Source organism: Pteronotus mesoamericanus, unplaced genomic scaffold (assembly GCF_021234165.1).
Source record: "Pteronotus mesoamericanus isolate MK-2021 breed Mesoamerican mustached bat unplaced genomic scaffold, CSHL_Meso_final scaffold_54, whole genome shotgun sequence".
NCBI classification, from domain to species: domain Eukaryota; kingdom Metazoa; phylum Chordata; class Mammalia; order Chiroptera; family Mormoopidae; genus Pteronotus; species Pteronotus mesoamericanus.
In genome coordinates, this window is record NW_026555321.1 from 23,656,208 (window position 1) to 23,682,963 (window position 26,756).

The 26,756-nt window shown below is 38.8% G+C and overlaps 1 protein-coding gene and 1 pseudogene across 3 annotated transcripts in view; both read right to left on the reverse strand.

Annotated features, from left to right (window-relative positions):
• STAG1 (STAG1 cohesin complex component) overlaps positions 1 to 26,756 on the reverse strand; it is a 373,948-nt gene that overhangs the window by 100,646 nt on the left and 246,546 nt on the right. For all 3 annotated transcript variants that reach the window (XM_054595514.1, XM_054595513.1, XM_054595512.1), the window contains exons 11-13: positions 14,295 to 14,393; positions 13,699 to 13,778; positions 5,158 to 5,265 (exon numbers count right to left, since the gene is read on the reverse strand). In XM_054595514.1, the coding sequence (XP_054451489.1) occupies positions 5,158 to 5,265; positions 13,699 to 13,778; positions 14,295 to 14,393 (287 nt within the window). The remainder of the gene's footprint in view (positions 1 to 5,157; positions 5,266 to 13,698; positions 13,779 to 14,294; positions 14,394 to 26,756) is intronic.
• On the reverse strand, positions 174 to 2,034 carry LOC129088450 (28S ribosomal protein S7, mitochondrial-like; annotated as a pseudogene).

Consider the following 26,756-nt stretch of genomic DNA (forward strand, 5'->3'; position numbering starts at 1 on the left):
ACTTGAAGTCCCTGTGTTGCCTCTTTGCAAGGAGATAGGGCAGGGAGAGTAAATTCTAGCACGCAAGGAAGGACTAAAGCAATAAACACACTGCTCCATCCTTGCTGTGAGGCCTACCTGCCCTTAGAAAAGAACTACATACTTCAACACAGGTAGGTTTCATGAGCAGTGGCTCACGCTGCCTCTTGCAGCAGAGCCCTGGGCTCCTCTGGAGCCTCCCCTCCCCACCACCAGCGGTAGTGGGCCAGGGTGTGGTTGGCCTCAGCCACCTTGTGCATTTCATGCTTCCTTTTGATCACGGGGCCCTGCTTGTGGAAAGCCTCCAGCAGCTCATGCAACAGCTTCTCTGGCATCAGCATCCACCTGTGCTTCTCCCTACACTTAGTAATCATCCACTTCATGGCCAGGAAGCAGCGACGCTGGTCAGATAGCAGCAGGGACTTGGTAGAAATGATCACCCTTGAGGATGGGTCCAGCCCAATCACAGGCTCACAGTTATTCAGTGCTTGGTGGAAGATGGTGTAGGGGTTGTGTTCAATAGTTGTCTGTTCCTCTGAAGAAGCAGCATGGTACTTCTCAAACTGCTTTCTTTTCACAGTTTCCAGAGTCTTTGTCATGTGGGATCTGGCCAGTACTTTCCTCCTTTCATCATCATGTTGGTGAATTTACCGATCCAATGGGTCTTGAAACACAGAGCTTGTTTTCATTGCTGGGGCAGCTTTGATAAGCTGAGTCTTTCTAAGCTCCTGCTAGAATTTCTGTTAGTCAGGTCTGCCAAGGGCTTTCAGTAATATTCCTTGTCAATCTGGGGATCCCTGTATTCTGGACCATAGTGGCTCCACCTCACCTGGATTAGCCCTGGAAGCCGCAGAATAGCACTGCGTACACCCAGTGCTAGGTCAGACCACCCTCGCACTCTACAGTACTACCTAGAAGAATATTGGCATAAGTAGACCGGCTTAAGAGAAAGTTTTCTTTATTTGGGTGGCTTTCAGAAGAGGAACAAATGGAAAATACGAGGGTCCTTTATAAATAAAATGTACAAGTTTGGATAATTGCATTCATTGTAAGTAAACATAAGGTACTAAGGAGTCAGCTTAATAGTTCAAATATTAAAGTATATAATATTTGATGACATATTAACATACTCATTTCAGCCAAATTTTAGTATTTTTTTGATACCTGGTGAAGATCATCAACTAGACTACAAAACAACCATTAGTGTATGTGCATGTATGCATTTTTAAAACAAAACTTAATCATCTAATTCCAGGGGCTACTCTATAGCTTACTTGTTAACATTTTTAAAAACCAGAACATTAAATCAAGGGAGACTGTCCAAAAAGATCATTAAGGACTTCCAGTCAACATGGCAGCATAGGCATAAATGGCTCGCCTCTTTGCACAACCACATCAAAATTACAACTAAAATATAGAACCACCATCACTCAGAACTGTCAGAAATCAAATTGAATAGAAGTCTGACAACTACAGAATTAAACCACATCAATCTAGACTGCCAGGAAGGGCACAGATGTGGAACACACTGGTCCCTCACCCATGTGAGTGGATAAAAATTTGGGAGACATGTCTCAGGAGCTATGAGTCCCAGCCCCACATCAGGCACTTTCCAGTGCCAGGAAGTTAAGTCCCCACAACTTCTGGCTGTAAAAACCAGTGGGGATCGAGTCGGTGGAAGAAACTGCTAGAGCCCCATGCAGTTCCTCTTAAAGAACCCACACTTGGACTCACCTACTCAGGCTCATTTCCTCTGAGCTCCAGCACTGGGATAGCAGCTTGAAAAGCACCACAAGCAAAAAGGGAGGCACTGAAGTGTCTGGCATCAAGGCAAGCAGAGGCTACTGTCCCTTTTCTAAACCCTCCCCTCAGAGCTAGCAAGCTGGTCCTATAGCTGAGACTCCATCAACCTGGTTAACACTGTTTGACCCACCTTGGAGATCCCCAGACCCTGCCCCACCTAACTTACAGATTCCCCAAGCTGCTTTTCTGAAAGAATGCCTGGTCTTGGCTCATGCTTCAAAACTTAAAACTTACTAAATCTTCTCAGAGAAGCAGTAACAGGCCTCAATGAGCCCAGGCCAGGCATTAGTAGCAGCAAGCTGAAATTCACAGCCTGGCTTTGCAGGGTAATCTCCAAGCCCAGCACAAGTAGCGGCCGTCTCAGGTTGCTTTATAGCTTATGCAAGGTCACCCTGGGCAAAACACTGGTGGGGGATGACCATGGCCTGCACCACCTAGGAAACCCCAGGGCCAGCGCACCCAGGGGACAGCTACAGACAACATCAGAGCACCGCCTTCCTGCCCGTGCATAGCTGATCTCCTACGGAGGGCAGAGAGGTTGGTGGTCAGTGGTCACAGCTAGTCCTTGAAGCTGATTGGCCTGGGCAAATTTCACTCATAAACCTGCCAACAGCAACCAAGGCTCAACTACAAGAGGAGGGTGTACTTAACTCACTTGAAGGGCCCACCTTGAGTACCCAGCTTGGGTGATAAGGGAGGCTGTGCTGCTGGACCCCACAGGACACCTAATACATTAGGCCACATTACCAAGACATGGAGTCAAAGCAGCTCTACCTAATACAGAGAAACAAACACAAGGAGGTTGCTAAAATGTGGAGACAAAGAAACAGGTCAAAACTCCAGAAAAAGAGCTGAAGGAAATGGAGATAAACAATCTATCAGATACAGAGTTCAAAACACTGGTTATTAGGATGCTCAAGGTAATTAGTGAGGACTTCAACAGCAAAAAAAGCACATCCAGCCAGAAATGAAGGGTATGCTAATTGAAATAAAGGACAATTTACAGGGAAACAAAAGTAAGAGTGGATGAAGCTGAGAATCAAATCAATGATTTGGAACATAAGGAAGCAAAAACAACTCAACAACAACTCAACAACTCAAAGACAATCCAGAACATTAAGAAAATGGAATAAAAAAAAAATGAGGCTAGTGTAAGTAGCCTCTGGGACAATTTCAAGAGGTCAAACATTCACATCATAGGGGTTCCAGAAGGAGAAGAGAATGAGCAAGAAACTGGAAATCTATTTGAAAAAATAATGAAAGAAAATTCTCTTAGTTTGAGGAAGGAAAGAGACATGCAAGTCCAGGAAGCACAGAGAGTCCCATACAAGATGGATACAAAGAGGCCCACTCCAACACACACCGTAATTAAAATGCCAAAGGTTAAAGATAAAGAGAAAATCTTAAAAGCAGCAAGAGAAAAGAAGTTAGTTACCTACAGGGGAGTTCCCAAAAGACTACCCGCTGATTTCTGAAAAGAAACTTTGCAGGCTAGATGGGATTGGCAAGAAATATTCAAAGTCATGAAAAACAAGGAGCGTTTTGATGGTTGCCAGATCCAAATGTGGAGGAATGGGTGAAGAGGTGAGAGGATTAAGAAGAACAAATAGGCAGTTACAGAATAGCCACAGGACTGTAAAGTACAGTATAGGAAATGAAGTAGGGAGAGAACTTATAGGCATGACCCATGGACATGAACAATGGTGGGGGAATTGACTGAGGAAGTGGGAGGGTGCTGGGTAGAGGGGGCAAAGAGGGAAAAATCAGGACAACTGTAATAGCATAATCAGTCTAATATAATTTAAAATTTAAAAAAAAAGATCATTAAGAATCAAAAGTTCTCAAAGTGTGAGGATCTCCAGGACAGAGGCATAAAACAAGCTTATAAAGTGAAGCTTTTATCCAAATAGGGATTGGAGTCATTTTCACAAAGAAATGAAAATAATGGAGGCTTTACATGTGGATTTTATGTAAAATATTCCATTTAAAAATTTTAGCAAGTATTTTCATACTTACAAAAATGCAATACAGATAAAAGGCTCTTTCTGACTCAAGTGCTGCCGGTTTATGGACTCTATACTATAGAGAACAACCTTTTTTAGTCAATTTTTTTTTGAAAATACAGAAACAATAAAGCTTTTCTAAATACACAAAGCCTTTTGAAAAGTAAGTACAGAATGGAAACTAAGGGGAATATAACAGTCCTGGAAAACAAAGTTAAAACTTCTGTATACCCTTAATATTTATGACAAAGCATACCTCAAGATAAATATGGAAACAGCACTATATTAGCCCTAGATGTCAGAGTCACTGGCAAATTCAATGTGTTAATTTAAAAGTCATGCCTGAAAATCTTGACTTTCTTTCCCACTTTAATTACCACCACATACTAGTAGCTAGCTTCCGTCTTAAACATGAAATTTTTTCACAAAGACGCAACTTTGAGAGGTACCACTGAGTAGAGAACAGTTTTTTATTGCAGCACTAAGATCCACATGCTGGATGGAGGCCTTCTCATTATCAAAATTAATCATCCATCTACAACAGTTGTCTAGTGCCTGATTTATATCACATATTAATCACAAATTACAATATGTCCTAGAATTTTGGGTTCACCAGCCAATCATCTCCAACTATATTAAATCTATAAATTAAAAAACAAAAATAAAACACAGAAAAACATGTTTATATTTTAAGAATGAACTAGCCTACTGATAAATTGTATAGTAGATACATATACAGACCACGATCAAAAATATGTTTCAAAAGAATATTTAATTATATTCATAAACTCTCATTAGCTCTGTGTTTTGTCAAAAGTAGACGAGGTTTTGCATTTTAATTAAAGTGCAACAGTACATATAATTTTTGGCATCGCTATGGATTAGTGATTAAAATAATCCTCATCTCAATAGAAAGGAGGGGGAAAGAAAAGGATGAAAAGCTGGGCATTTTCAAGGTGATTTTTAGATTTATAAATGTTGAGAAGTAAGATGAGAACTCAGAATTTTAAAATGAAAAAGACACTGATAAAATAAAATACCAATTACCAGGGGGAGATTTTCTACACTTCATGTCATTTCCCCAATCTCTAATCACCCCTAGAGGGGAACCATCCTTCTAAATTTCAGGGAAAAGGGTTATGTCAGAAAGAACATTGTTCCCAGGGACGTGATTCATGATGTACACAAAGTCTGTGAGGATATTATATTCCTTAAAATTTGAAATGGTCAATTCTAGCATTGTTTTCAGTTACCACTACTCTTCTACAGACTCTAAAATAACAACAAAACAAAACATAGAAGTAGAACCTGGTTTCAAAGATAACTAACTCACTTTTTGTGAAGGAATTCTCCAGCTGCCACAGCAACAGGGCGATGTGCTGAGTACACCAAATGGTAAACATTTTCACAGTCTTCATTGGAAAGAGCTTCTTCACTTCCACTGAAAAATTCAGAAAGTAACATCTGAGTCAAAACAGATGTTTATTTTCAGTTCTAACTTTTATAAAGTTCATTATAAAAGCTCAAGGCATACTGATTTTATTTTCATCTTTTAATTCTACTTTGAAAGTAGTATTTCTCATATCATTATATAAATTCAGAAAATACAGGTAAAAGAAAACAAATTATCCACAGTTCTTCTCACACATACCCATAAAGAATGAATTTAATGTCTTAGAATATATATTAGCTAAAATTAGCTCTAGTTCTTGAATTGTGCATGAGATTTTTGTTGATAGGTACTAGAACTACATTTGTCCTTGTTTCATAAAGTTAAATTATTATTATGCTATGTAATGCTTCTCTCCATAACTATTTAAAAATGTTTTGTCACTATATTTACAATACAATTTAGTCTTCTTTTTAATTAATGTTTTTCATCCTCACCTGAGGATATGCTTAGAGAAGGGAATGGAGGGAGAGACAAAGGGAGAGAAACACTGATTTGAGAGAGAAACATCAGCTGGTTGCCTCACCTATGAGCCCTGACCAGGGACCCAACCTGACACCAAGGAATGTGCCCTAACCAGTAATTGAACCTGCGACCTTTCTATTTATTGGACAACTAACCAACTAAGCTAACTGGCCAGGGTTAATCTTTTTAAATAAAACTGATTCAGTAGTCACAATCAATTCTTTACCAACAGAAATTCCCTACCTTTCCATTCATGTATTCTTACAGTTTGAGCCATTTCTTTTTTTTTAAATGTGTCCTTCAGTATTTTTTTTCCAAAGAAGGAAAACCTATTTCCTGACTATTCACATCCTTAAAAATGTCTGATGTTAGTGTAGATTAGCAATGACTAAATGAAGTATAGAATTCTTGTCTGTACAGGTTCTTGACAACATGTAGAGGTATAAGCTCATTCCCCAAAATTCAATCCTGGAGATGCCTTAGAAGCTAGAAGGAAGCGGAGGTATCTGTCAAATATACATAAAATTAGAGTGACTTTTGCACATGCCCAACTTATACCCCTAAATTGTAAAGGTGGGCACAAGGCTAGGGCCTAAGTTTTAACCCCTTCACCCAATTATATATCATCAGCTCAATTAGCTAATTCCCTCAGGAGAAAGTTAAACTTGTAGGAATAAAATTTTAATAAGACACCTCAGGACCTAAGCTCATAAATGAGAGAAAAATAAATCTATTCAAAAGAAGAAGAATTAACAAATAAACAGAAAATGAATTTAAAAAAAGTATGAGAGTATGTTAAATTTGACTTTACCTGTTATTTTGGGAAGTAGATATCCCATAAGCCAAGAAAAATAAGGCCAGATTATTTCATGTAAATGATGTAAGAGATTGAAAAGCTGGTTTTGTGTTTCTCAGCTCATTACTTACAAAAATACTATATAAACAGAAATTAGAGGACTGAACATTTTAATGGGTAGAGTGGATCTCTTTCAAGAAAAAGTTGTCAGAGTGTTGTGGTACACTGAAACCTTCTTCTTCCCAAGCCAAACTGAAGCATAAAGTTTCATAGAGTCACTATGAAACATTTATAAACATTCCTAACAGCTGTGAGGAAGTTTAGGAAATGGTACTTTGTGCAGGGCTTAAAAAGGTCTAAATATGAAAAGCTGACTGGAGCAACTCATCCTAGTAGATTAAGAAGACAGGGTTACAACAGAGTTGTACTTCCTCTATCCTTAAGTGGTCCATGTTTCCTGTAGGCCGGATAGGGAGAGCCTGAATAGTTTGAAAAGACTTTGCCCAACAAGACTACTTATAGGGCAAGCAACTCCAACAGAGGAAACCTGAGAGCTAGGGGCTGAATTACAAAGTAAATAAGTCAGAGCAGGCATTGACCACTCTGGAAACTGTAGTTGTAAATATCTCAAGGGGCAAAGGTTCTCTAAGGAATACACAAAAGGGCTGATGTACCTAATGGATTAGGATACCAAAGAGAGCCGGAGAGCTATAACTGTACCTTTTAAATAAGACATGTTCTGCCCTTACCTCTTCCAATGAAAATGAAGAAAAGTGCTTTTAAAAAGGACTTTTGAAACCAGCAAAAACTTTCTACATTCAGGACGAAAGAAAGATATTTTTGGTTAAACATGATCTCAGAGGGTTTGAAAACACTCTTAATGGAAGTAAACTAACAGAAAAAAATCTTGAGAGCGTTTACTCCTGTCTAAACAGGTGAGTATTGGAACTACATAAGCAAGGAAATGGAAAAAATGTATATCCTTAACATTATAAATTCCAGACCAGATATTTTCAACCTGCGTGCCACAAGATGCAAAATGTTGTGCTGCAAGAATTTTTAAAATGTGCAAGACTTCAATATTTTGTCAAGGGCACTGACCTCTTTTCCCTTAGACTGTCAAATAGAAAAATGACAATTACCAACACAATAGCCATCAGGTGTGAATGAATAAAAATTATACCCATTTTTTTTGGTAAGAATGGCAAAATATATAGTTTTTGGTATGCTGCAGAATTTCAGGAAATTAGTTTATGTGTGCTATGAGATGAAAAAGGAATAAAACTGTTGGTTAAGAGGACAAGCAAAAGTTGGGACTGTTAAAATACATTTCTGGGCCCAAGATGGAGTCTGTTGGGCCTAGAGTCTGCCCAGGGTGCCACATCATCAAACTAAAACTTATACAACTTTTGTGTCCTTGTAAATGTTCCGCCTGACCAGAAACACAGTATATTCAGCCAGCCAATTCCCAAAGGCCAACCCAACTCTGGGCCTTCTCACCCCAAACAAGATTGACTATGTGGCCCCAGTCAATCAGATATTTTCTATTTGTCACTGCCTTTTCTTTTATTCTTGTCCTATTGAAAAAGGTTGAAAATCACTGTTCTAGGCAATTCCAGTGAAACAGGTACGTGGGTAGAACATCATGATACATTTTTGTTCAAGGAAAGATATTGATAAGCTACTGATAAGATTATACAATTTACAAATACAATATAACTAGGGGCCCTATTATTTTACAATAGATTTGGAAGGGGAAAAATTCTTCATAAATGGTAAGGAAGAATTATATGTAACAATAAAATGAAAACGATCAGAAGGTATAAAAATCATGAACATACAGGTCCCTATATATATACTATGAAGTATAATAAGCAACAACTTTAACAACAGTACTTAAGAGACATTAACATATCCCTCTAAAAATAAGCAAAGATATAGATAATTTGAATGACATGGGAAATAAGATAATTCATAAATAATAGAAGAGTAAAATGTGTTTTGCTTACTGACCACTATAAACCTACTTTTGCCTTACCCTGTAGGCATATGTTTTTCTTAGAAAATTAACTAAACCACTCAGAACACATTCTCAGATAAAACAATAAAATAGAAAGGACAGCTTTAAAAAACTGATATACATATACCTGTGTACAACAAAAACAATACTGAAATCTATGACTAAAATGGAAATTATAAAGGTAATCAAAACATTAATAAATGTCTATGAAAATAGTCTATGTCCAATTTTTCAGGAGATCAATAATGTAATACTTAAAGATATATACATTATTCTACTTTAAATATGATTATTAAAAACCAGGAAACAAATGAGCCATAAAACCACTAGTTCTTTGAAAATAGTAGTAAGATGGGCAAACCTCTGGCATGAATGATCATGAAAAAGGAGGATACAAGTAAAAAGGATTAAAAAGAGCAACTGAGTCAAGATAAACACGGCTTCCATCCTTGTGCAACCACATTAAAATTACAACAAAAATACAGAACCACCATCACTCCAAACTACAAGAATATGAGTTGAACGGAAGCCTGAAAACTACAGAATAAATCACATTCATCCAGACTTGTAGGTGGGGCAGAGATGTGAAATGACCTGGCCCTACATCCACATGTGGTGGATAAAAACTTGGGAAGGATACCTTGGGAGTGAGGTGTTCCTGACACACACCAGGCCCCCAAGCCCAGGGTTCCAAAGATAGGTAGATGAGTCCCCATAACTTCTATCGGCAAAAACAGTGGGGATTGAGTAGGTGGAAGAAACTTCTGGAGTCTCAAGCAGTTTCCCTTAAAAGAACCCACACATGACCTTACTTAGACTCACTCTCTCTGAGCTCCAGCAATAGAGTTGCAGCTTAAAAGACACAAGTGACATAGAGGGAGGAACTGAAGTGTCTGACATCAAGGTGGGAGCCTGGGGACAACCTCAAACAGAGAGCTGGGCAGACGCCACTGTCCTTTTTCTGAGCCCTCCCTTCAGAGAGCTATAGATAGAGCCAGTTAGGCAGGTGCCATATCTGAGACTCCATCAATTGGCCCTGCCCTGGAGATCCCCTGAAGCTCCATCCCTCCCAAACTATGGGTCCACCCAAACTATTAACCGTGACTTTTCCATATGAATGGCTGGTCTTGGTTCATGATTCACAACTTCCTAAATTCTATCAAACAAGCAACAGCCAGCCTCAGTAAGATCCCAGTACCCGTACCTCCTGCCAAGTGGCCCCAGGCATGGCACTAGTAGCAGCCAGTCTAGTTAGATTCACAGCTTGGCTTCATAGGAGAATGTCCAAACCCAGCACAAGTAGCAGCCAGTAGCAGCTGTCTCAGATTCCTTTACAGCTCATGCAGGGTGGCCCTGGGCAGAACACAAGCGGAGGTTGACCCTGGCATACAACCAGCCAGGAAACCCCAGGGCCTGCACACCCAGTGGACAGCTATAGAACATGCTTGAGCACTGCCACCCTGCCCCTGCACAGCTGATCCTCCATGGAAAAGGACAGATCAAAACTCCAGAAAAAGAACTTAAACAAAAGGGAGATAAGCAATCTATCAGATACAGAGTTCAAAACACTGTTTATTAGGATGCTCAAGGAAATTAGTGAGGATCTCAACAGCATAAAAAAGATACAATCAGGAACACAGGATTCACTAACTGAAATAAAGAACTATTTACAGGGAAACAAGAATATCATGAATGAAGCTGAGAACAAATCAATAATTTGGAATACAAGGAAACAAAAAACAACCATTCAAAACAAGAAGAAGAAAAAGGAATGAAAAAAAATGAGGATAGTATAAGTAGCCTCTGGGACAATTTCATGAAGTCATTCACACCATGGGGGTGCCAGAAGGAGAAGAGAAAGAGCAAGAAACTGGAAATTTGAAAAAATTATGTAAGAAAACTAATTTGGTGAAGGAAATATACATCCAAGTCTGGGAAGCACAGAGTCCCAAACAAGATGGATGCAAACAGGCCCACTCCAAAGACACATCATAATGAAAATGCCAAAGGTTAAAGATAAAGAGAAACTCTTAAAAGCAGCAAGAGAAAAGAAGTTAGTTACCTGTAGGGGAGTTCCCGTAAGTAAGAATATCAGCTGATTTCTGAAAAGAAACTTTGTAGGGTAGAAGGGACTGGCAAGAAATAGTCAAAGTCATGAAAAGTAGGGACCTACAGCCAAGATTGCTCTACCAAGTAAAACTATCATTTAGGATTGAAGAGCAGAGAAAGAGCTTCCCAGGTAAGAAAAAATGAAAGGAGTTCATCAATACCAAGATACCATTATATGAAATGTTAAAGGGACTTATTTAAGGAAAGGAGAATAAAAACTATGAATAAACGTCTATAAATACATATCTATCAACAACTGAATCTCAAATCAGTCTAAGCAAATAAGAACAGAGACAGAATCATGGATACAGAGAGTGTTCTAATGGTTGCCAGATGGGAGGGAGGGTATGGGGAAATGTGTGAAGTGGTGAGGTAAATAAGAAGGACAAACAGGTCCTTCTTAATAGTCATGGGGATGTAAAGTACAATAGAGGGACTGGTGTAGCTGAAGAACTTATATGCATGACCCATGGACACGAACAATGGTGCGGGAACTGCCTTAGGAGCGGGGCTGCTATGTGGCGGGGGGCAAAAGGAGGAAAATCAGGACAACTATAATAGCATAATCAATAAAATATAATTAAAAATAAAACCAATTAACAATAACAAAGTTTTATGAAGTAATAAGTTATAAAATAATAAATCTGAAAACAGTGATGAAATTGATATAATTTTAGAAATTTATAGAAAGCTAAAATTAGCACAAGAAGAAATAAGTTAATTTAGATAGGTAATCATTGTAGAAGTAGAAATGGTAACCAAAGACCTTTTCCTCAAGGATAACTAAAGACTGACAGGGCTTTAACAAAAGGTTTCTGTCATAGTGTCAAGGAAAAAAATAATATCTGTTAGAATAAACTTGTTTCAGAACAGCTAAGGGCAAGAAACTATTGCACTTATTTTAAAAAATAGAATAACTTTAATTTTGAAGCTGGATAATAGACAAGAAAATAATCATGTCATATTTACATATGAACACATACGTGAAAATCCTAAATAAAATGTTACATATAACATGTATTTAAGCAAAATACAACAAAACCAAATATCATGTTCCAATGGGATTTACTGTAGAAATGCAAGGGTGGTTTACTGTTAGATAAGTCTGTCAGTTAGATTCAGCCTTATCAATATATGACAGAAAAATGTGAGAAAACAGAACATAAAAGAACTTTTATCACATATCAAAACATATCTCAGCCCTGGCTGGTGTGGCTCAGTGGACTAGGCACTGGTCTGTGAACCAAAGGGTCGCCAGTTCCATTCCCACTCGGGGCACACGAGAGGCAAACACACACTGATGTTTCTTTCCCTCTTTTACTCCCTCCCTCCCCCTCTCTAAAACTAAATAAATAAAATCTTAAAAAAAAAACAAAACAAAAAACAGGAATTTCAGAAATCACAGAAACAAACTTTAGATGCCTTCTACAGAACAAAAAAAAAAAAAAAAAAAGGAAGAACAAAAAGCGTTTGCTATCAGTAATACTTTTATAGTGCTTGGAGTCCTGGCTAATGCAATTAGACAAGAGAATAAAACAAAAAAGGAGACAAAACTGAAACTGTTTGCAGATGATACAATAATCTACACAGCAAACCCAACAGATTTAAGAAACCATCAGAATGTACAGATGCATATAAGCATAATAGGTTGCATATATAAGACTAACATAAAAATTAAAGGTTTCTCTGACTCAGCAAAAACTGAGCAGAAAACATTTTTGAGACTAAATATGAATCATATGACCATAAAACAATAAAGTATTTAAAAATTAACCTAATAATAGACAATACCTCTATGAATCAATTTAAACCTTATATAAGAGACCTAATAAGTTGTGAATTAAAAAATGCAGTTTTCATGTATAAATGATTAATTGTAAAAAACCCTCAATTCTTTCCTAAATTTATCATAAAATTAAATGCAGTTCCAATATTTAAAATCCTAGCCAAAGTCTCTGAAAAACTAAACAACTGTACTTTAAAAATTCATGAAGAAGGAAATAAAAAATCCACAAGTAGCTCAGTGGATTTTAAAAAGTTAAAGAAGGAATCACCCAGTAAGAGGTGACCAAATTTATAACATATACTATATTATAAAGCCACAATAATAAAGAGCAGAAAAGAGGAAAAAAGACAGCAAAACAACAATAGACAGTGGTATAGATAGTATTGGTACATGATAGACATGGAATCACAAAGTAGGGAGGGTGAGAATTTGTAATGACTTGGCTAGGATCTACATTCTCTCATATAAATTCTTCCTAGTTTTTGGTCAAAGCTCTATAAATAAAATTATTACTATTTAAAATCTCTATCATATTAGTGATACAATTTAAATGCCTTATTTCCATTCTCCTACATTTATACCATTCCAAAAAAGCCTATTTGAAAAACCTATCCCTTTGAAGCCATTTTCCTCTTTTTTTTTTAAATAGAAAGGTATGTTTCTTCATTGATATTTTTGCTGGACTAGTCTCTTCACTGGTATTTCCTATATAAAATAACTTTTAAAAATATTTAAAATGTTTATTAATTTTTAAAGAAAAAGGGTGGGGGAAGCTGGGGAGTGGTGGGGAGACAGACAGACAGACAGACAGACATTGATTTGTTGTTCCACTTACTTAGGTATTCATTGGTTGATTCTTGTATGTGCCCTAACCAGGAATCAAACCTGCAACCCTGGTGTACTGGGACAATGCTCTTATCAACGGAGCTACTTAGCCAGAGCATAAAAGAACTTTTATATGGAGGAAACAGAAATAGTCATAATAAAAAACAAAAAGAGAGAAAAACAGAAAACATTTTGTTTCAAACCTAACCTTAAAATGTAAAGTAGACTCTAAAGTGATTAGAGGAGGGTGGAGCAACAGCAGGTTTACAGTTCTGAGTACACAAAATACAAGGGATATTCTTGTATTATTAAACCTACTTTTGCCCCATCCTTCATATTAGGGTAATATATTTGAATTACATCAATAATGCTGGGAAAAAGGATATTACAGTATCAACAGATTAAGTGTTTAATTACACTTACTGAAGTATCAGAGTAACCAATCGAATAGCTTCCACAGCAACATCATATTCCTTATCAAGTGTCATTGATACAATGCGATCCTGAAAATAAGTTAGAAATCAAATCAACCACAAGCAGAAAATAAGTCAGGACAGACCTAAGGAAAAATCTTTGGGCAAGTATGTGCAAGACTAAAGATAAATTAAATGGAAAGCCTTAATCCTGAAACTGCAATATCATACCCCTACTCACACAAAGGAAGTATTCGGAATAAATGTTCATAATCTAAAATCTTTCTCATCGACTGGCATTCCCTCATACTAAGACAAATAAAAATTAACTTGCAAAATTAAGATAATTATAAAAAAGCTGTAATAAAGACAATCTTGTTTTAAGCAAGAGAGCTTTCTGTTGGAGGCAATAAATAGGAACTCCCGTTGGTAATGTATTTTGTAAAGCAGAGATTCATTCACCTACTTAATACAGGTTTATCTAAAGAATATGGAATAAAGAATATGAGCTAAACACTTGTGGTGGTAATGTCATTTGCTCAACTAGTTACAACTAGCATTTTTAAAGTGAAAAATAAAATAAGCTAAGCATTCTTGATAGCTTACCTTGAATCGGTTTGTGAATAGCTCCAATTTGGGGAATAATTCTCTATTGGTATATAGACTCTGTAGAGCTTTCAAGCACTTCAGCCTGACTTCTCCTTGCTATAGAAATACAAATAAAAACACAAAAGAAGAGATTAATTCCATACCAAAAGGACTGAAAAGATTTTCAAGTCTTTGTGAAAACTAAATTTTCAGCTTAACATTCAATTACTTCACATTGTAATTCAACATAGGATCAAACTCAGTAATTTTATCAGCTGTGTTTCACTTACATTAATTAAAAATGCACCGAAAACCACTTAGATACTTGAAAGTAACCTACATCCTTTTCAAACATCTACCAACTCTGATTCAACATGGAGTATTATCCACCTTATACTGTGGCACTTTGAGAGTTTTTAACCTATTATTTCAGTTTCAGGGGTATTCCAATTTACATTCACATAACTACTGAATAATCCTGCAGAAAAATCTCATTTTATACTTTAAAGGTCATCATTTATTCATTTAACAAATATTTATTGAATGCCTTTTACAATTCAGAAAGAGTTGTTAGAAAACAGATAAACAGCACAATGTTTAAAACAGGCAAAATGAAACAGTAAAGAGTCCCAGGGATCCTATTTCCTAGTGCATTATCTTTAATCAAGTTATTAATTTGGAGTAGATGATGGTGATCAACGTGTATTCAGAATCATCTACAAATTTAGCCCACTCTCTCAGAAGATTCAAAGAAATAATGGAAAAAAAATACAATAAAGATTAAATTTAAAAAAAGGTTCAAAGACGGAAGTTTCTATTTTCAAAAAGCAGCAATGTGCTGTAACAGTAGGAGTCCTACTAGTAGGAGTAGGAGTTTTGGAGTCAGACAAAACTAGATTTTATTTCCTATTCTATAGCTTAACTACAGCAAGGGTATTACTGTATTTTGCCATGTATGCGCTGCATGCATAAACACACTCATGTTTTGTGTGCATTATACATAGAATTATTATGTCCATAGTATGTAATAATTATACCCATGTATAATGTGCATCCTTATTTTCCCCCAAAAAATTTGGGCAAAAAGAGCACATTATACATGGCAAAATATGGTAATCACTCTAATATTCTCATTTACAAAATGTTGATACCAACTTCATAAGGTTGTTATAAGGATTAAATGCTGGGGTATGCTGGTAAAAGTTTAAACAACCAGCTCTGGGGATGGGGCCCTGAATTGTTGCATTTGCAGATTTCTGTGATGTAAATAATCACGCCATGGTCAATTTCAAGCTACCAATGAGATGTTATTCGTGAAGGATGTGCATAATCACTCTCTTGCAAGCTGATTCAAGGTAACTCTAGCATATCACTGAAGTAGATGTTTGCTGGTTAAAATCTCTAGCACACAGGAGGTACCTGAAACACCAGTAGTAGATGCTGTTACTGCCCCTGGTAGATCCCCATATAGGAGCCTAATCTTCCCCTTTCCTCCAGTGTTGATTGCTAATGGTTCATATCTATACCCCTCTGTAGAGAACTGGCCACAGCTGAAAAAACGCACTAGGCACAGAGATTCCTGGGAGATTATGCTCCCCTTCTCTCCTGTCCACACCCTTTCTCTCCTCCAGGCTGAGGCCCACAGAGGAATGACATAGAATAAAAAGGCACAACCTCCTCGTCTCAGGGCAGGACAATTTCTGAGGTGCAATTTATCCTTCAAATCTCCTAGTGCGATCTTGTTGAGATAAAACTTATAAATCACATTTCAGTTAGTGTTTCCTGCTTTATCCTATTTTCCTCATTTTCTCACAGGCTTCTAAGAGTACAAACCTCAAAGTACCACTAGCACAGAAATTTCTGACTCAGGCTTGGCTTCTAAGCTTGTGAGCCAAACAGTTTGTACTTAGATGGTGGTCCCAGGAAGCTGGTCAATGATTGGATTCTGGGGTTGGATCACTTGAAAGATGAATTACTATGAAGAAGGACCCAGTTATTGAATAGAAGCCATTTTCTAGTTCACCTGTGGGTGAAAGGGGACATGCCTAGAATCTGAAGGAGCAGGATAAGTAAGAACTATGGAATTGCATGGCTAGGCATCACTGGTATCCTAAAGAAGGAAAATGACAAGTTAATCACCAATTTAAAGCAAACGCTGCCTCTCTGGCAACATTTAAAGAGACACATATCTCTTGCAGATAAAGAGTTGATGATTATATTGAAGACGAGGCCCAGGACTCAATTTTCAGGGTAGTAGAATTTAAGGAGAGTTTGCATCCCAGGCCAAGTCTCCCATGCCAAAGCCAGGACCATATAGGAAAGAGATGGGAGTCTAAAGAATATCTCCGTAGATGCAGCTGAGAACCTTTAACTCCAAGTTTCCCATGAACTCATGGGCCTGAAAATAAAGCTCATATTCCTTTTTCGAGGACAGTATGCCCTGCCTTAAGGACAATGTCTGTCGCCCTCTGCATGATCTACATGTACCTCCCCTAGCAGCTATCAGACTAAGATCAAATCTCGGCCTGGCCCAAATGGAAAGTATTCTGTCTGCTAAGGGAGGAAGATTATATGCTCTAAATGCTAAAGGAATGGGCCAATCTGAAGCAGAAAAAAAACAAGAGAATATGCTAGGGACTGGATGCTGGGGGTAATGGACCAGAGAGTAGAAATAAAAAAATAGAGGAGTTTTTGGCATTTAAGGCCCTGTTAAAGGTACCTGGAAATGGCCCAACATATTGTTGGATCGCTTTTGGAAAAGGCAATGGTGCATATTAAATGCAACAGATGCCAGAATTGTGGCAGACTATGAAAGAAGAAATTTAAAGACACAGGAAAGTAAGCATGCCAGAGAGGATCTATTATATGAGCTCAGAAGACCCAACAGTTGAGTATGTTTTTCAGGAGGGCCCACAGAATACTTTGTTTACCAAAGCAATAAGAAAAAGACTTCTGATAGAGGCATAGGCATTACTTAGACGCTCTATAGTGGCTGTGTTTTATAGGCTAGGGCTGAGTGTAGATGAACAGAACTTAGCTTCCAATAGCCAAGAGATGATAAGGTCACACACAATAGAGACTATTAGATGCAAGGGGGACAGAATCCAGGGGTGGGCAAAAGTAGGTTTATGGTTGCAATACAAATAAATGGTACAATAATTAATAAATAATACATGACAAACTGTTTCACACACTTACAACTGTAAACCTACTTTTGCCCACCCCGTAACTGCCATGGACAGCAAGGCTGAAGGATAGCCCATGGGGATCTATGGAGATGCTTCATAGGACGTGGTATTCCTGAAGGCAAAACAGGCGGTAAACCAACAAAAGTGTTACATAACCACAAGAGAGCAACAACGGATGAACAAAAGTCTAAAGATAGCCGTCTCAATATAAAATAACAACCCCAGATGTAAGCACGTAAGCAGTTTCCTTACTTGTCTCCAACTATATACTTAAAAAAAAAGCCAAAAAGATGAAATTACTCCATCTATCCAAGTTCACACAGCAAATTACAGGTAGAGCAAAGACATCAATCAAGTTTTATCTTCACCTTGTCCAGTGATGCCTCCCAATACCTTTCCTCCCAAATCCTGGTTCTTCACCTATTGCATGCCCTGTCTATATTATAGGCACTTAACAAGTAAGTGAAGTGCTAGCCATAAAGGTGCCTTAAAAAACTGTAAACTAACCTAACTAGGTGAAAACTTCAGTTGCCTTTTTGGTAACTGCTCAACTATCCTCTGAAGATATTTCTATTATAGTACCTGAATGCTTTGTTTTTCCATCACACAAAATTTTATTAGATTCTGAATGCTGCTTTGCACAGTGCCTAATGCATAGTCACTACTAAATAATTATTTTTTGAATGTATAATTACATAAATATATGAAAACAAAAAAGAAACATAAAAGTAAAGTGAGTTTTTGAGGGAGAGGGCTGTATAATATTTGTAAGAGATTCATTCACCTACCGACAATTTTGCAAAATTATCTTTGAAGAAAAATGTTATGACCTATAAAAAGTATTGGGAAGCCTAATGACACAATTTCATAATGAGTTGTACTTTTATTTTAATTTTTAAAAAGATTTATTTATTTGCAGAGAGAGGAGATGGGGGTGGGAAAGAGAGGGAGAGAAACATCGATGTGAGAAACATTATTGGGCTGCCTCTCACATGCTCCCAACCAGGGACCTGGCCTGCAACCCAGGCATGTGCCCTAACTGGGAATCGAACCAGCAACCTTTTTGTTCATAGGCAGGCGCTCAATCCACTGAGCCACATTAGCCAGAGCATGAGTTGTTCTTTTAAATTCATGCTTCAGGAAGAAAATGCTGATTGGATATTCAGTGGGAATACTTTGAAAGAGTTAAAGTAAACCAAATTCAGGTGTCTTGTCAAGGAGAGGGGTGTTTATATATGGCAGAGGTGAAGGGAGTAGAAAGAAATGTCTTTTTTCTTCCAGTTTTATTGAAACATAATAGAAAAAAAAAACTTCTCTTTGATGACTCTGGACATATGCATACATGCATGATACTGTTATAATTAAGTCAGCGAACATATCCATCACTTCCAAAAATTTCTTGCATCTTTTCATTTTTATGTGCTAAGAAGAAAAGGCTTAATCTCAAGAGGGACACTACTATGTAGTGCTAGGAAAAGCAGTCTTGCAGCAAGATTGGCCTCCACTTGGCCACATTAAGAATGGGGCTTGGGGCACTCCTCCTCTTGGGACAATGTCAGGGCCTTTCTTCCACCTCTTCTTCCCCTGAGGCGTGTTACCTTTGCCTTTCTCCTAAGCTCCAAGGGCCCTTTATCTGCTTCTGTAGTGTGCTTCCTGAGTCTACACAGCCCAGCTGGCTTACTTTTACTACCTGTTTAATGCTGTAAATAACTTGTCTTATCATTTTAAATAAATAAATAAATGGATGGGTGGATAGGTAGAGAGGTGGGCCTTGGGCTTGGAACACTTCCTTACCAAGAGAGAGAGTCACCAATAACAAAACATACCACAGCATGGTAGAAACTAAAAGTCTAGTTAGCCATGCCCAGCAGGTTCAGTGTGGCTTGGCTGGTTGGAGCGTTGCTCCGCTCACAGAAAGGTTACAGTTCGATTCCCGGTCAGGGTACATAACTGGATTGCAGGTTTGATCCCTGTCACGGTAAAGGAGGCAACCAACCGATTTTTTCCCTCTCTCTCTAAAATCAATGAATGTATCATCAGGCAAGGATTAAACAAACTGTCTCATCAGCTTCATTGAGAGGGCGGTCCCAACTCTGGGGATGGAGTGGCATTAATTAACTGAATAAGGTACTGGCTTCCCTCTGGCCATATGGGGATAAATGGGATGCAAATAACCTCCCTGTCAACAAGGATAAGCTGATGCAATGGATGAGGGTGGAAATATGAAGTGGGTCCTAAAAAGAGTAGAGAAACTATCTCCTGACCCTTGGCTGCCTTTGTGCTCCTATGCCCACTCCCCAACTCCCATGGTAATTTAGGGGTTAAAAATGATTTGTGAAAGAAGTAAAGGAGTCATACGCAGGAAACTTCACCTGATCCATGTTGTTTGCAGGACTCCAATACCTGTTCTCAATGGAAAACTACCAATGACACTGCTCAAAGTTAAACTGTTAAAATGAAGTCCTCTGAAAGTGAGTATGAAAACTGTAAGACAGACACTGACATGAACCAGGGAAGACTCAAGCAGCCTGGCTGGTGCATCTGTCTGATGACAGAGTATTGCAGATTCAAATGTCTAGGGCTGAATAACACAGCTGGGCAAGGGGACAAGGTCTCTGGGTCCTCACCAGAGGCCCTCTGCTCCTGTCAGGATAGAAGGAATAAGGAGGGGGTTGAATGCAGATTTTCATAGGGTTCTCAGATACTGGTGTACAAATGACAATAATATCAGGTCCCCAAAGAGGCAGGATTAAAATAGTGACTTTGGGTGGTTTTGGGGAGGGTGTTGTTCCCCATGGGAGACAAGTCTTCATGCGTTTGTGGATGGAGCACTTTGGACCAGTTCAGGTGCTAACAATCACGGTTCTTACCACTGAGTGAGTATCTAATAGATACTAACATTTTGGTTGTGTGAAATACTGAATACCACCATTGCTTCACAGGGTATGAACCACACCGAGACATTCAAGTATAATGGGCCAAGTGCATTCCTGACCAACTGCAGAGGTGGCCAAAATATGGGACATTGTTCAACAAACATATGGTGGGGAAAAGGACATGATTCTGTTAATTGAAGACAATGCAAGCTGAAGTGCTGATAATCACTCTAACAAAATTTAACAGCCCCGTCTGGCCACTGTGTAAGGCCTCCAGAACTTGGAGGCAGACATATTACCACAGGTTAAACATGAAATTTCAGCTCTGGCTCCAGCAGTCCCTGACATTATCACTGTCACTAAAACAATGGCAACCCAAATGGGAAACTAGTATACTATTAGTGATCTGGCTAATGCCTTTTACATGATCCTATTTGCAGGAAAAAGATCAGGACCAATATATTTTTACTGTAGTTCTGCAGGGATACCTAAATTCCTCTACGATATGTCACCAGTGGGGAGAGCTTGATCTTCAACAATCTTAAGGCCCCAAATAAATTTTAGTCACCCATTAGATTAATGACATCCTGACAGTAAAGCCAACCAAAAAACATGGCTACAGTGCTATACTTAAGTCAATGACAGAATAACACCAATTTGAATATAAATCCAAATAAAGTCTGGGACTTGCACAACAGGTGCAATTTCTAGGAGCCATTTGGGCAGGAAGCAAAAAAAAAAAAAAAAAAAAAAAAAGAAAGAAAAGAAAAGAAAAGAAAAAAAAAAGCATTCCAGAGATGATCAAATCAGTAGGCCATGGAAGTTCCCAAAGGAGGCCTAATAGTAAATGGCCTCTTTGTGTAATTAAAACAGCATGTATTCCCCCACCTGGGTGTTCTCTTGGCCCCTTTAATCAAGGTGATGTGCAAAGCAGCCCTTTGTGGCAACAGGTGTTAGAAGCTGTTCAATAAGCTGTGCCTCAAACACAGCCTTTGGGACCTTGACCTGTACTCCTGATGAAATTGCAGGTTTCTGTCTCCCCCTTCCCCCAGCCCACTCCCAAATACACTGATGGGAATCTGTGGCAGCAGGAAATTGCCAATGAGATGCACTGGCTTCTTGGATTCTGGACACAGAATTCCAGAAGCTGCTACCCAGTCCATTTCTTTTGAATTACATTTCCTTGCTTGCTATTGGGCACTGGTGGAGATAGAGTATTTTATGGCCAGAGTGTCATATGTGACAATACAACCTGTACTGCCCATTCTTACTTGGGTGATTATGAGGCCTACCAATAAAATTGGAAAGGCTCAACAGAGCTTGAACATCAAATGAAAACAGTACATGCAAGATTGGGCCCAGCCAGAATTCCAAGGGACCAGTTGGCTCCATAAGCAGTCACTTACTAGAAAGGCCCAAACCATCCATAGGAGGTGCTTTGGCCCTTCCTGGGGCTACCCGGGGCCCAAGAGTCAAAAACATGTCTGCTGACGGTATGGCATGGTTTACCGACAAGTCTGTGAAAATGCAAATAGGATCTGCCCCCTCCTACAGCTATCCTTGGGCTGGTGGGGGACCATCTTTTGACTGAGACCAGATGTGGACATTTCAACCAATGGGCCAAGCTTCAAAATGTGGTGATGGTGGTGCAGGCCACACCTACCAACATGCCTTGATACATTTTCATCAGCTCAAGGCCTGTTGTCAATGGCCCAGACAACTGGTCAGGAAAATGGTAACTAAAAGATTGGAAAATTAAGAGATCCTCCAAATGGGGAAAAGAACTATGGCAGCAAATTACTGCCTAGGAAGAAAAAATATGTACCATTTATGTGGATACTCATGGAAAAGGACCTTAAAAAAACCCTGGTACACAAATAGAACTCTAATGACTATTATCAATGTACTGAAATTATCCAGAGAGGAGAATCAGGACACATTTAACTACAGACTGAGACTTGCCAGGGTCTGGAAGACTAATCACATTAAATCCTTTACCCTCTAGCCCTGGGCAGGGACAATGCCGCACTATTCATTAACAGCTACTTAGGCTATGGTATTCTTATTTTGGTCATATTTTTGGATAACCCATGGGACTTCACTCTAAGGAACATCCGTCATTGCCTAAGCAAGACAACAAGGGGACATATTCTTGTGGAATGTGATGAACTTTCCATGTATCCTATCAACTACATGTCAATGGAGCCACTGAACAAATGAATAGCTGACTTAAACAGCAACTAAAGAAAGGAAACCATGACAGCTTGCTAGCGAATTTGGACCCACCCCCCCGCAACGAGTTGAATGGTTATTAAGAAACACTGTACTCCAGTGCAAGGGAAACATGGCATTATGGCACATGTTGGGAAATCCTGAGCTTGGATGAGATTGGAGTGGAGTAGGCAGCTGTGTTTTCAGGCTGTGCCCATGAAATCACAATCTCAGTATACCAACCATTCTTTTTCTTTTTTCCTCTTGGAGTCTGTGTCTTTGGTGTGGCTTGTAATTCTAGATGCTATAGCACCCTAGGCAGTGTCCCTTGACTCTTAGCAGAATATGATGCTTCCCTTGGGTACGTGTTTTCTGGGATACTATAAAGATAGGAGATAAAACCAAGGAGTACTAGGGTGCTATGGTCCTTCTGGTGGTGCTAGATCAACTGATCCTTCCTATTAGGTGGATGATGTTATTGGACACGCTGAGTTTGTGCAAGATGTAAATTCCCTTCCTGGATTGGACAACTAAGACCAAAAAGCCTGAGTCAAGCAACAAGGGCACTGGGGACCCATGGAGGTAGTAGCATTAATACTGGAACAGACAACATGAGTTGTAATACCAGGGCAACCAGATCCATGAGTAGCAGATGAGACATCCCCGGCCTTAGGAGGTTCATGGAGTGAGAGGGGAGTGTAACATTCATCTTTTCTCTTTTCATTCATATAGAAGCTTCTACTGTGCCTGATATAACACCCTGATAAAAATCAGTACAGCTGTTAAGTGAGAGAAGACAAGCTGATGTTACTCAGACCTTCTTCAAGCTATGAGGTCTGTCGGGAATAAGTCCAGCCATTATTAACAGAACAAGAACTGTTTGCATGACACTGATGTAACCTGGCAGCTAAGAGGTGTGGACTGGAATGTGCATGTATGAACCAGGACAACTTCACTGTACCAGTCAGTGGAGTTGGTAGATGCTGTTGAGTGAGCATGTGTGGCCATCACATTCAAAATGACTGAGCAAGTAGAGCAACAAATTTGAATCAGATTTTGTGTTAAGCTTGAACATTACTCTGTTGAAACTATTTGGATGATTCAGAAGGCCACAGTTATGGGCAACTGGTAATTGGCCGCTTCGTCATGACAATGCACCTGCTCATGCATCACATCTTATGCAGAGGTTATTGGCAAAAGATCAAAAACCTAGGTGACTCAGGCCCCCTACAGGCCAGATTTGGTACCTTGACACTTCTGGCTTTTCCCAAAACTAGAATCACTTTTGAAAGGGAAAAGATGTCAGATCATAGATGAAAATCAGGAAAATATGAAGGGGCAGCTGATGGCGATTGAGAGAACTGTGTGAGGTTCCAAGGTGCCTATTTTGAAGGAGACTGAAAGGTCATTGTCCTATGTACAATGTTTCTTGTATCTTCTTCAGTAAATGTCTGTTTTTCATGTTACATGGCTGGATACTTTCTGGACAGACCTCATATCCCTCAAATTGTTAGACAAGTTTTTATACAGGCCTAGACGCAGGCATTCTCTAATGTCCCCTATTTTAATATTAGCTATAACACAAAAAGACCCCTGTACCAGAATGGTCATTACTGATTTATGTACATTGACATTTAGAACTCGCAAGTTAAATGTGTAACTTTTCTCTCTCTGCAACCATGCGGCAAAAGCAAGCTGAGACTGCTTATGACTAGACTAGTCAGCATATGAGAACAAACCCCTGACAGGTATCACCTGTACCCCCCTTGGTTATGTATTTCTCTGCAGACCCCAATGTGTAATAAAATATCTGCCTCCATGGGAAGCATTTTGTTGTCTCAAGAGTTATAGGGCTCACTGTCCATTTGAGCAACTGCAAAGAGGGCTGGAAAGGATTCACTTTGCTAACACCACAGAGTGGCTCACAGTACCCTCCTGGGAAGACAAACTAGCCACTGGTTTCATTCTGTTGTCCAAATTCTAATACCAGCTATAAATATACAGGCACTAGAAAAAACAGCATACAACCTGCCCTTAACCATGGCAGAAGAGTTAAGACCATTGCCCAGCCATCTGAGATCAACAAGTCTCACTAAACTCACCCATCAAGGTAGTGGAGGATAATCAAATAGCTCTCTATTATCCGCTGGCAGAACAGGGTGGCATTTGTGTTACTGCCAGCATTTCCTACTGCATCTGCATCAACAATTTGAGGAATTTAAAAACTGAGTTGGTGAATATGCAAGCTTTGGTGCGATGGATATCAGCTGTACAGTCTCAGCACCTCTGTTCCCTCACTTTTTGACCTCTTTAATTGGCTTAATCCAGGTACTTGGAGTTCTTGGTTTAAGACCATTCTCCAGGGAGGCCTGACTGTCCTCCTGGACCTGGCTCTCCTAAATACCCTTGTAAAGTGCTGCCTCTGGGTGACACAAAGGCTCTATCAGCAATCCATGCCCATATAGGTGGTTCAGGAATTCAGGTAGACCCAATTCTACAGGATTTGATATATTTTATCTGTTATTTTAGTGGCCAAGCAGGAGTGAGAGGTGGACTGTTGAATAAACAGTCTACACGACTGAAGCCTTTTGAACCCTCCCCACCCCTCCCCCCAGCTTAAAAATGGGCCTTGAACCTGGAACACTTCTTATCAAGAGACAGCGTCCTCACAGCTTGTGCTGGATTTATCATGGATTTATCACCTTGTATCGGAATACTCTTCCTCTTTCAGACTCAATGTATGTTCTTTTGTTCTGCTTAAACCTGTGTGTCATATAGCAGCTGGCCAACCCCATTACTAAATCTGTTCCCTGAGGGAAGGGGACAGTGTCTTTAGTCCTGTGCCACAGAAAGGGTGCCTGCAGGTCAAGTGCCCTGATACTCACTATTGAAGCTGATCTTGCTTTGTCCCTTTTCTATGTGAGTAAAGCACTGTTCTATCCAGTGCTTCACTGTGTTGTGTTTTCTGTGGCAGCCCCAATATCAAGATGCAGTAGGCAGAAGCATTCGAATTTCTACTTCTGGTGACAGGCAACAGATGTCATTTGCTTTACATATACAGAGCTAGAAAGGTTTTTGGTGAACTGAAGAGACAGAGAATCTAAAATGAGTCGACCAAAAAAGAGGAAATGAGGTAGACTAACTGAAAATAGATGCCACCCAAGCACTAAAGAGATGTAGATATGGGAAACCAAGCATATGCAAGAAAGAATTTTACACATAAGCTGAAAACAAAAACAGTACAGAGAAATAGTGACAAACTGGGAAGGATAACGGCAATCTAGTGTCATGAGCACAAATACACAAAGACATTAAGATATTTAGCCCAGAACACAGAAATTACTTTATCTCTATATAAATGAGATATATTCTGTAACCCTTAAATGACAGAACTAAAACAAGGGGGTAGAAAATTTAGAAGTAAATTTTGATCATGAGAGACAATCTCTAGTAACTCCTTTACTATTTAGAGATTTTCTTTCCATTGTTATATCAACTGGCAATGTTAAAAAGCAGTTTGTCTTATTTAGAGGGGTTGGCTAGGTTTTAACTTCTAAAACTCCAAAATCAATACATTACAATGTATACCTTAACTAATACAATGTTATATGTCAATTTTATCTCAATAAAACTGAAAAAAATGAAATCAATAATTAAAATGTAATCTTAAAAAAAAGAGAATTTTTTTATCAGCTCCTTTAGAAAGGCACAGTATGAGTCTGAAAACAGAAGCCATAGCCTATAAAATGAGAAGTTTCAACCAAACTAGGAGAGAAAACAAATGAATATACCCCTCAGAAAAAAAGGAGATTAGAGTGGGAATAATAAAAATGAAAGTTTAGAAGGGACTATTTAATATTCACACTAAGTTCTAGAAATTGTAGGAGAGGTTTATAAAATTTTGGATGAATGGGGCTACATACTAAACCTGACAAGCTCAAGGGAGGCCTGTGTGATTGCCTTACAAACTCAGGGAACTAAAGTAATCACATAGGGTGGTCTAAAATTAAAAACTTTCTAACTAAAAGTAGGTCATGGTGGGCAGTCATGCCGCAGGCTAGAATCATTCCTGATACAAGTCAATCTTTACTTTAATTGAGCCTATCTATTATTGTCTTTTTGCATTTCAGGTAACATAACTTTGGAATGTCAAATTTCCTTTTTCTGGACCTCTCAAAGACAGGCACTGCACCACAGGGAGAAGG